This window comes from Notothenia coriiceps, unplaced genomic scaffold (assembly GCF_000735185.1).
Source record: "Notothenia coriiceps isolate Sejong01 unplaced genomic scaffold, NC01 NC01_scaffold00037246, whole genome shotgun sequence".
Classification (NCBI taxonomy): Eukaryota; Metazoa; Chordata; class Actinopteri; order Perciformes; family Nototheniidae; genus Notothenia; species Notothenia coriiceps.
This window is the reverse complement of record NW_011369947.1, coordinates 9,342,961-9,355,077: the sequence shown is the minus strand read 5'-3', so window position 1 is coordinate 9,355,077 and position 12,117 is coordinate 9,342,961. Positions and strand designations below refer to the sequence as shown.

General features: G+C 42.3%; 2 protein-coding genes across 4 annotated transcripts in view; one reads left to right on the top strand and one right to left on the bottom strand.

Annotated features, from left to right (window-relative positions):
- Positions 1-12,117, top strand: part of sirt3 (sirtuin 3) — a 31,197-nt gene that overhangs the window by 6,077 nt on the left and 13,003 nt on the right. The gene's annotated exons all lie outside the window — the stretch shown is intronic.
- On the bottom strand, positions 2,667-3,200 carry LOC104966237 (junctophilin-3-like). Its single transcript, XM_010795420.1, has 2 exons — positions 2,801-3,200; positions 2,667-2,686 (listed from the first exon to the last, which is right to left on the bottom strand). Exons 1-2 carry the CDS (start codon positions 3,180-3,182, stop codon positions 2,667-2,669), a joined length of 402 nt encoding a protein of 133 aa, XP_010793722.1. The 5' UTR covers positions 3,183-3,200.

The following is a 12,117-nucleotide window of genomic DNA, read 5'->3' as shown; positions in this document are numbered from 1 at the left end:
GACATCATATGTGTAATTTGTGGCACAATTCGAACGGGATCGAAAGATATGTTTTCTCTCTCCATTGACTTAAATACATAATTATTCCGAAATAAGATCCCATGGGTCGGAAGTAGATGGGCGGGACTTCGCCTCTCTATAGCACACACAAAAATCCATCCGTTTTTGAGTGAAGTTAATGTTGGCAGTTTTCCAGTGTGCGAGGCTAAAGCCCAGCTGCTTGTGTTATTTATGTTGTTTGTTGGTATTTTCACATATAGAAACAATATCAACTAAGAGATAAGGGTTAAAAAGCAGTATCGAATGTTAATTCATTGATGCCTTTATTTTATTATTATATATTCGTCCAGTTTATACTGAAGTCAGGAATTGGGTCGCATCCCGTATTCTGTGTCCTAACTTGATACTAAACATTAGTTCAGTTTAATTTAAGTAAAGTCCAAACTGTCAGTATGCCAAATAAATACAACGTTTCTTGTTTGTATATGCTAGACTATAATCTCCCACAATGCCATGCAATAAAGGAAATAGAGGAGCCGCTTAGCTGCACATGATGAAGTGAAACTGTGGATATCGGTTAAGCAGCCACAGAAAGACCAGAGAAAACAAAGCATTACTGTTTTCATCACAGTGTTGCAGCTAATACAATTCTCTTTTTAATGACTTGATATACTGCTGGGTTATTATTTTCTATAGTTATATGTTTGACTCTGCAAACAAACTAAAGTTATCAAATGTTTAGTAAAAATTGTAATATATCCCTCTGAAATGCAGTTTAGTAGAAGTATCAAATGACAAGTAGAAACAATATGCTAACATTAGTAGGCCTATGTCAGCTGTATAGATGTAGTATGTTAACACATAGGGAATATCTACTGTGTATAAGTGAATACTGTGAGTTAGTACTTGTAAACGATCATTTGAGTAATTCACATTTTCTCGTTTAACGACATTCCTTTTTAAAGTGTATAAAGTATTTTTAATGCTGTTTAGATCAGGAGCTGTCCGTGGTGCTGAAGCCAGTCCTGGACTGTCTCTGTCTGCATGTGTTCTATTTTATGGTTTCATTATCATTTTTTAATAAGGGCTCGCTGAGTAAAGAGGACTTAAAGTGATTGTGCGTGTGGAAACAGCGACCTGCACATTTATTGGGTTGTGGAAAATGTGTCAGCTGGTGCGTGCTACATTCATCTGTCGGCGGTCTTCCACGTGAGCGGAAGAGGGGAGCAGAGATGTCGCGTGACGCATTCTTCTTTTTTAATACTTTTGTCACTTCAGCCTCTTTGTTTCATATTTTAATATCGTAGTAAAACAGTAGCATTTGCATGTTAGCCTCAATGCACTTGCTTGAATCCTCCACCTCTCGGTAAACAACACCTCCACCTTCAGTGCACCACACCCACACCAACACACACACCGTGTTTTTATTCCACCTGCATCACTTATTGACCTGGCTTTCATTATCCGGGTCCTTCAGTGAATCTCGGAGGCGGGCCGTGCGGCCTAGTTTTACTAAGTGGACTGACAGTGGCTGATAGCCAATCAGAGAGCAGAGGAGCCTCGAGCTGGTCTCTAGTGACACGCTGACCTGCTGTCTCCGAGTTACCATGGCGACAGGGTGTGATGCAGTGGGGTGAAGGTGTGTTTTTAAGCATCTGTGCGTCTCTAAACACTAAACACAGCAAATGCTGAGATTTCTAATATTAGAAATCCACATATTTTTTTAACATCTATAGCCTGTTTCAAAAGAATCAAATGATTATGAAGGCTGGTCCGTCCCACGGACCTCCTCATGTTTTCATGTGGTCATGGCCAGATTATGAGGCTAGAGCCCATGTAGAAGGTCCCAAAACCCTTGTAAGCTAGGGTGCAACACCTAGACTAAAAGAGATCTGCTTGGGTTTTAAGTTTTTATTTTGCATCTTCTATAGTCGTTGTGTGTGTCTTTATAGTCATGTCTTCTTTTTTTATCTCTAAGTAGTTGTTTTGATCTATTTTTACTATTACAAGATGACTATTCCAAGTCATCTTGCTTTGTTGTTTTTCTGTTTTGTCTCCTTAATTGGAGTCGTATTTTATCTACTTGGATTGTGTCTTATTGTAGTTGTTTGGTGTCTTACAGTAGTTGTTTTGTGTATTTAGTTTTTTAAGTGTCTTTTTAGTAATTTTGTGTTCCTTCCTAATAATTAGTTGTCTCTTTGTAGTTGTTTTGTGTGTCTTGGTAGTTCTTGTGTGCATATATTTGTATTCCTTTTGTCTATCTTTTGGCTCATAAATATCTTTGCTGTTTTTTTCTATCTCTTTATAGTCATTTTGCATGTAGTCATTTCTTTCATTCTGGAGATGTAGATGAACTTTCAGGTGCTTTTGATTGAACAATCTGAACTTTATACATGTCATGTAAAACTGAATATTTTGACTATGCTAATTAAGAGTCTGTCTGACTCCTGTTTCTAGCTTCCTGCCATAGCAGATCCACACTGTTACACTGATGTTAAACTATACTACAGCACACCATACATTATATGGGTCCGCTGAACCCTCGAGCCTGGGCTCTGTAGGCCTGCTCAGTAATCCATGCATGCATGTGGATGTGACCTACATGTTATTTATGTAGCCTACATTGGAGATGTGTTACAGTGGAATTTAGCAGCATGCTAAGTAAGCTAGTCGCTCCACTTCCAGCCTGGAAATCAGTCCAAGAGTACAGGTGTTTTATCCAGAAAAGTCACAGGTCTATATGAACTCTGAACCATTTCTTTTTTACATGTGAGCAGGAAATTAGTTTTAGCAGCCTTACCTCCATCAGAGTATGTTTCCGTGCCGTATCCATCCTGCAACCCGTTGCTCCATGTCCCCTCGTACCGGGCCCCACTCGCCGTGCTCTCCAGCTGACCGTAGCGACCCTTGAACCCCTGCGTCCACTCCCCTCTGTACTCCCAGCGGCCCTTGCTCTCCACTCCGATGCCATGCCGCTTGCCCTGCGCCCAGGTGCCTTGGTAGTTGTTCCCGCTGGGCCACGTGTACACGCCCAGGACCTCAAAGCCGTGGCTCCAGGCGCCCGCATACTCGCCCTGACCCTGGGGCCCCGTGCAGACCCCTCGTCCATGGGCCTTACCCTGCTCCCACCCCCCGCAGTACGACCCCCCGTCATCAAAGTCAAACCTGCCTCCAGTGGACATGCATGAAACAGGTTTAGGCAAATCCTTAGAACGTCAAGAAAAATAAAAAACAAGGGCCTGGTTTACTCAGAAGGAGCAAAGAGGGAGGAGGCCTCGCTTGAATCTGGTAGCATGGAGGGCCTCGGCTCTCCCTCTCCTGTAAGTTTAGGATGTAAAACACCGGCTCGTCGCTTTAAAAGCAGCAGGACATTGCCCCGAAGACCATCGCCTTACGATGGAGAAGCAGTCTAAGCCTCAGCGACGGGTCTGGAGTGACAAACGCAGCTGCTGTGCATGCTGCTTCCCATGGGCATGCAGGCTCAGAGTGCTTCTCATCCTCCTCCTCCACTTCCTCCTCCACCTTCCTGCTAAACACAGCCTCGCAGCCGGGAAGCTCGCCGTCCCGTCGCCTCAGACGGTGCAGCGGGGTGCTCCAGACAAGCGAGGCCTAGGCTTTTCCAGCAGTCCCAGAGGCCCACAGAGCGGCGGTGGTGGCAGCAGCAGCGACCGGGCTCAGCTCAATCAGACATTACAGCATCCACACGAGCCCCGCTGCACCAGCTCACAGAAAGGGAGACAGGACAGGGATGCTGCTGCACTGGTACGCCATTCAAAAAGAATATCTGAGAAGTAGGAGCTTTATAGCATGGCCTGGAAACAAGGCTCAGAGACACACATACATAACCACACACAGCCTCAGCCTCGCACACACACAGACATAACGGAGAGTGAATATCTCCTCTTCGTCCCCTCTGCTCTGCTGTGATCTCAAGATGAGCCTGCCTTGGAGATGAGGATGTGCAGCAGAACAAAATAAATTATTCCTCTCTCTTTCCCTTTGTCCTCTCCATTTCAGCGATCGCCCATAACCTGGATTGTTGTTGTATCCCAATTCCACCAAGTCATCTGTCCTCCTGTTTTTTCTGCCTCACTCTCTCTCGCTCTCTCTCTCTCTAAAATCTGCTCATTACAGGACTGTTCCACCCCAGCCAATACCCCTCCCCCACACACACACACTGAACACACACTCCTTCTCTCAGCTCTTAAAGAGATAGAGACGGAGGGATGGTGCGAATAGCTGCATGCACGGAGCTCGCTGCTCTTCCCCTTTGGGGAAACAGCCTGCTTTTCCTAATGATCCAGTCTCATTTCACTCTCTCCTCCTCCGAGACTGAAATCTGGTCAGTCAGCAATCTGTTTCCCTAATGACTGGAGGTTTGTGAGCTCATTGATCCTGTTCCACGCTCTCCCAAAGCTAATTGTTGTTGCTCTTTTTCACCATTATCTTGTAAGCAAACCAATGGACGTTAGCTGTCACTTAAATAAGCTTTATTCGACTCAGACTGACATTTAAACATATAATTCATCTGCCTGTCATTATAATATATATGGGAGCTTCACAGCAATCTTTACTTTCAGAGTAGTCACATGGTAAACATTTTTCTAATCAATAACTGGGGCATGATGGTATTGGAAATCTATCTGTTATCGAACACATCCACCGCTGGGTTGATGGTGACCAGAAATTGGTGTCATTGACACTGGCTGTGTCAGTGTTAATGGTTAAACTGGTAAAATTGTCGTTTTAAAGTTCACATCTGCGTTATCTTTATTGTGTTGCAATGCAAAAGATTACAAACAATTCCTCAATGGTTGTCACAATCAAACCTTGTTACCATTACAACTGGTAATAGAGTCAGGTAATTACAACAAATCAAGCATTGATCACATTACAAGCAAATTACATGTATTTAAATGTATGTATATACATTAAAAAATGTAATTAAATAATAATAAATATCCCATTAGTTTAATATGTATATAATGTTCAACATAATAGTCTGTAGATAGATAAATATCATATACAGTACTTCAATTATTATTAAAGAAAAAAATTATACTAATATTGATCAATATATCCAAAAATATATTTTTTGTTTTTAATCTATTATTTATTTATTGAAGTGTTCATATTTAATTTTTAAATGCATTGTCAATAACATGACTTAATTTAGAATTATATATCAAAATGTATCACTCAATTTATATTCTGCATTATTCGTCTGGATCTGCAATGTAATTAAAGCTGTCTGCAAAAAGTAGTCATCTAAAAGTGTAATGCGGAAAAACCAGTACAAGTGCAATTATTTCAAAGTTGTAATTAGTTATGGTTCTTGAGTAAATATACTTACCTTCTAACATTGGAGATCATAGTAACTCTTGCACCTCTGTACATGTGAAGGCGTCATCAGTCATGTTACACCTTGCAGTGAGTCAGAGTTTATGTGATACCAGTGAAAGCCGTGAAGCAGATTAATGAGCTGCTGTCTGCACTGCATATGTCACCATCTTTGTTCCTTCTCCTCCTGCTTTTCTTTTACTTGCAGGGTGACAAAATGACATGTTCACAGTGATGGACGAAGTATTCAGATCTGTAACTTAAAGTGGACCTATCATGCTATATTTGAAACATATATTGTAGGACCATACCTATATAAAATATGTCTGTGAAGTTTTTTTTTCAAAATCTTTCAAACAGATCATGCATTTTAGCCATGCCTCATTTCGTTCTATTTGCTCTTTTCCAGCCTTGTTTTTGCAAGGGCTGATTCTGCTTTTGTGGTAGACTACAGCGCCACTTACAGGCCTGGCATATGTACTACAGCATCTCCAGCGCTTTCGAGCGGTCTCTCATTCCCCTGATAGGTGGAGAGTTGCCCATAGGTGGAGCACCCCTTTTCTGACGTCAGAACAATTCAAATAATAATCAGCTCCGTTGCAGCTCCGTTTTTAGAGATTTGGGTATGGAGCTCACTTGGTGAGTTCCCTGACACACCGGGGACACATATTCATGTATAAAAGATGTACAAAAGTGCATTTTGCATGATAGGTCCCCTTTAAGTTATTTTGTGGAGTGTCAGCTTTATGGTATTTATTTTATGGAGCTTCAAGGATCTGGTAGTGAATTTAAAGTAGCACCTACATTATTCAGCCTACTGAACCGGCCTGTAGACCAGAAATGTTGTTCTGATAGAGAACAGGCGGGTTGTGTCTGCGCCAGTGTACAGAGCACAATTTAAAATTGCTCATCAGCCACAGGCAACATAAGTCAATGCTTTAGCTGGTCGCTGCCGCTCTGTAGTACCAATTTCAAGCCTTAAGTGAAGCTTTCAATTGCTGGAGTCAAACTCACAACACCACAAGCGCATGGGGTGTGCTCCTTTGCACACTGAGTCACCAGAACACCCTGACATAACACCCACTTTAACTGCCTATTGTTGTTTATATATAGAAAGTGTTTTATAAGCATAATTACAGTGCTCTGCGAAGGCAACAAGTCCGATTATTTGCCTTGTTGGTTCTTCTTCTGCAGCTTCTTCATGGAACAAGAACACTTCATTTCTGGCACCCAAATGTGTCCTTTAAAAAACAATTGCGACCCATTTAGACAGTCTCTTTTATTACAGGGTGTTGTTAATTATAAAGAATTTTGTTTAGCAACATTCATATGGAGACGGCTGATCTCATTACACGGCACATACTGGTGCATGTGTTGCGATGACATCGGAGTGTTCCATGAAGTGTAAGGAGACATAATCCTGGTGTTTTAGTAATCGAAATAACTACATTAGTGGATTTAGAGATTTAAGCTTCAGCAATGATATCATGCAGCTTGTAATCAGCAAAACAAACACTATGATCATTTAAACCAATCTGGTCTGATGATAATGGCTTCATTCAAGGGGATACAAAAGGGATGAACGGTAATATGTACTGTCGAAGTGTGTCTTATAACGCAGGTTCTGCATCATTGGAACATCTATGCATTCGCTGTTCACAAAACAAACAATGGCAATCTGACTTGTTTTACAAGGGTAGTTATCAACCAGCTCTGTCAACCCACGACTTTCCAAATCAGCTATTAGTGCGCTTATGTAAGTGAGGACCGAGGTTTTTTGTGTGTGCAAATAGCCCGTTACAGGGGCATTGTTATGGACCCATCCAGAGAAGATTTTAAAAGAAGATAAAATATTTGGGGAATACTTGCTCATTGCTCAAAAAGAAACAATATAAACAACCAGAATCAGGGTCAGAAATAATTGTGGGCAAAGGGCAACTGTGCCACCAAAACACACATTTGTTGTGTGATTGTGGCCAGTAAACACTTTTATTTTGAACCGAAAACTGACAAAGTAAGATGACAGGTAAAATGTATCAGTAAAATAATACAAAATAAAGTGTCAGTCTGATGTTAACATGAAAAGGGGTTTAACGTTAGTGGCAGGTTGTGTGTGAGAGAGAATAAATAAGCCCAATATTTAAAAAAAAATCTATTATTTTTTGCAACTTTCCGCATAATTCGCAAGTTCCCGCAATTTCACCGCATAAAATCACATAAAAACCCTGCATGTTTAATCGCATAATCAAGGATTTTAGTGAGACTGCCAAGGCACACNACTCAATTTTTCTAACGCTGTGCATGCAGTAGGCGTTGGACTGGAAGTACCGGAGACCATAAACGGAAGATGATCACTACGTGACAGAAGTTCTCAAAACCGTTTATGGTCTCCGGTACTTCCAGTCCAACGCCTACTGCATGCACAGCGTTAGAAAAATTGAGTCTTCAAAATAAAAGTTGGACTTTTTCCCCCCCCCAAAAAAGAAAGCAATTATTTGTATTTAAAAAAGAAAAAAAGTATTCACTCGCACATCTGCGACCCACTTGAAACGGTTCTCAACAGTTGAGAACCACTGCTGTAGCTCATTGTTGTTAATGGGTCTTTCACATCAATTTCCTCAGTCAGTCTACACCACATTAATGCAGCACAAACGTCTTACTCAACTGTAATGTATGCATCTACAGTAATAAATGTTAATGTAATGTATCTGTCCTGTGATTTGGGTCTGTCTACAATGGTATTGGTTCTTCCTTAGACAATTCAACATTGCTGTGGAGCAGTTGAGCAGCACCCAATTCCTGGGGGTGCACATCACTGAGGACCTCTCCTGGAGTAACAACACCACGTCAATCACCAAGAAAGCCCAGCAGCGCCTCTACTTCATCCGCAAACTAAAGAGAGCAGGAGCTTCCCCCCCCATCATGCTCTCCTTCTACCGAGGCGCCATCGAGAGCATCCTCAGCATCTGCATCACGGTGTGGTTCGGAAGCTGCACAGCATTGAACCTGAACACAGCTGAGAGGATCCTCGGTGCCTCACTCCCATAGTGAACACTGCTGAGAGGATCCTCGGTGCCTCACTCCCATCACTCCTGGACCTCTACAACACCCGCCTCACTTGCAAAGCACTCAGCATTGTGGGATGCTGGGTCCATAGCACAGCCTCCAATCGAGCTCCACCAGACTAAAAAAACACTTTTTTTCACCAGGCTGTCAGGATGCTGAACTCTCTCTCTTTGTATACCAATATGTTTCTATGTCTGATTATGGATGGGTATAAATATATAAGTGGGTGTACAGGAGTGTATGTATGAATATATACATTACTTATATGAATATATATATATATTTTTTTTTATTCCTTGGGATTGTGAGAAACAGCATTTCGATCTCTACCCCAACACTGCTCCTAACCAAATAAATGTTTTTGTTTGTCTGTTATAAAACTTGCTGGATTGTTCCACACTATGTTAATGTTCACCTCTGTTAATATACATCCCTCTCGTAATGTATATAGGACATGAAAACTGCATAAGAGGCAAATAAAAATGAGAAGGGTTCTTTCCATTCATATTGCTCCTTTATTACATCTAACTGCAAGACTGTTTTATTGTAACCGGTGGAATGTTCTCAACCATCTACCAGCTAAAAGGAAATACCCTGAAACAAAAGTGAGTGCTGTCTCACCTGGAAAAAATATGTTCTTTCCGAAGGATCCTCTAGTAATGAATGCACCAGCTCCACAAAGTTGACCTCAGATTCCTCCACCTGGTTGATGGTTACCTGTACACAGCAATATGAACACAATAAGGCTCAAATCAAAGGAACTGAAAACAGAACTTTATCCCACCTCGACTATATTCACATCAAATCCCCCAAATCAACTGTGTGCTCTTGACATTAAAAGGTTTTAGCAGGTTTAAACAACCCTAGAGTCAGGACCCTCAATAAATGCTAAGTGACCCATACACATCCGCACCAGAGAGAAAACAGATGTGTGTTCCAGTGACAGTTTACTTACATGGTGATCCTTGGCAGTGCTGACGGGGGCTTTAATTCTGTCCAGATGGGGCTGAATGTTCTGCATGTCCACTGGGTGCTCACCCCGACACATCTCCAGAACCAGCTAAGCGCACACACACACACACACACACACACACACACACACACACACACACACACACACACACACACACACACACACACACACACATACACACCTCTCTCTCTCTCACACACACACAGAGACACACATTCTCTCAAAAACAGACACACACACTCACAAACACAGACACACCCACTCTCAAACACACACACACACACACACACTCTCTCTCTCTCAAACACAGACACACACACACACACACACACACACACACACACACACACACACACACACACACACACACACACACACACACACACACACACACACACACACACACACACACCGTGAGAAACACTTGACTGACTTTCCATTTTGTAAATGGTAAAGGATATTTGGTTTGTTCTAAGTGGAGATGTAAGAGGTCTTTATCCATAGTCAGTGTCTTATAGACAGTAGATGTGGTCGGCAGAATTCAGTTTGGAGACACAGACATGAGTTACAGCTTATTTAAGATGATTTAAGGTGTACGCTTTGTGTTTTTATGATCTCCTTAACGCCAACATACTCTGTTTACAAAAACATATCTTATCTGGCAGAGTTACTTGGAGTTGCTGTTCAACTGCTGCCTCTATTCCTTAGTATGTTTTTTTTCCACTTAGAGTTTGGGATTTTTTTCCGACAATAAACAAAATCAGCATGTGTGTGTGTGTTTTTTGAACAGTGCTTGTTACTGACCCTGGCCCTGAGGCCCAGGATGAGCTGAGCCCTCTGACTGTAGCTCATCAGCTCTGGGACCAGTTCTGTCACCATGGTAACAAACTCCTCCAGCATCCCATAGCGGTCCACATGTCCCTGCTGCACTACTTGCCACACTGCGGCTGACAGGAGCTGCAGGGGCGGGGCCAGGAGGCGCACATAGTGGGCTGGGAGACCATTACCTGGGGAGGGGGGGGCAGAGAAGTTACCAACGCTTCATCCATTCCAAACTCGTCTGATTCAGCCTGTTATAATGAGGATTATAACAGGCAATTCTGCATTGTTCAGCACAAGAGAGTGTTTAAAACCAACCTGGTGGACAACAGGAGTAAACAGCACAGGTGTCCCAGTGAACAGGTAAACATAAAACACCTCCATTGGTTGCATTACACGTTTATAGTTAATTTCCCTTAAAAACACATAGTACTGGGCAATATGACCTTATACTGTTTCTAAAAAATTATGATTTTGCACAGATTCATTTAACTTTTGCCAATAATAAACAAACAGACATGATCCCCTAGTATTTATTTAAATCAACCATTTCTCATATGGTTTAGTGATAAAACCCCATCAGCTGGAGGAGATGGTGAGATAAGAAGCCACTTCCGGAACATAAATGTTGTAATAATATCACAACATTTTATTTTCTGTTTTAGAGAATCTAGAATGACCACTCCTGCTAGTGGAAGAGAATTATTGAGCTTTGATCAAGTAAACTACAATTTAAAAAGGATGACGGCTACATAATGTAGGTTCTCTAACATCAACACATGTTCAGAGGTTGGCTATGATTATGTTGCATGGGAAAAGGAAACAAACTCTTATATTTGGCAAGACACAGGTAGAGGCAGTTTTCAATCTTTTAAGCTCATTGTTGTTGTTTAAACAAGGGGCAGTTTACTCACAACTTTGCCTATAATTCATCAGCAAACTGTGCCAACAACACCTGACACTGTGCATGCTGGCAGAGAGCACTCTTTGCATGAGTGAATTTGATTTATATTTGCAAAGTGTCAGCTGAAACACTGACAGGACAGAGGTGCCCCCAGGTGCCGTGACAACAGCATCCATCAGGCTGTAAACAAACTCACATCCGCCGAGCAGCCATTGCATTTCTGATGAAGGAAGCTCAGAAGAACTACAACCCCGACCAGGACTAGGCTAACTACAGGAGCTCGGTCCCTGGTGGCGGGATGCACATGAGACAGCACAGACCGCTACAGTTCACCGTGGATCAGGTTAGCATGCATAAAAACCCTACAGTGTGTATACAGAATTATTTTGAAGTCAGAGTAAACTCACTGATCACAGAGATCACTACAACGCGGGTTTTCATTGCACGCACCTCGATCAGATCCCCGTTTTATTTCCATTTAGCAGCTGACAGGAACAACACGAGCAGACGTCCCCCTCGGGCTGTAGCGAGCAGGAAAAATATGAAAAACCGAATCAATAGTAGCTGCTGATGTCTCATTCAGAGAGCATCCTTCAGAGGTATCCCACTCACAGAACCGCGAGCAGTTTGTCGGGAAGCATTGACAGGCTGCTGTTTAACGGCGAGGAGCGAGTGGAGACAGAACAAAGGTTTCTGGTCTCATCCGCCTCAGTCCAGATCCCGACAAGCCCTCTTTCCTGGTTGGCTGAGGAAGACCGGATCTACCAAGCGATCCGGACTTCCTGTTTTACAACACCAGAGGGCGTCAAAGCTCCGCCCAGTGTAATGACGGGTGGATGGTTGTACAGCTCTTTAAGTAGGCGCTATTTAAAACACTATCTAACACACTCAAATGACCCGTAAGCAGGCCCGGTTCTATGGGGGTGCATAAGGGTGCATTGCACCCTCAGTTGAGTCGTTATGCACCATCATTTGAAAAATGAAAAGTAAAAAAAAAAAAAAATCTAAAGTGAAA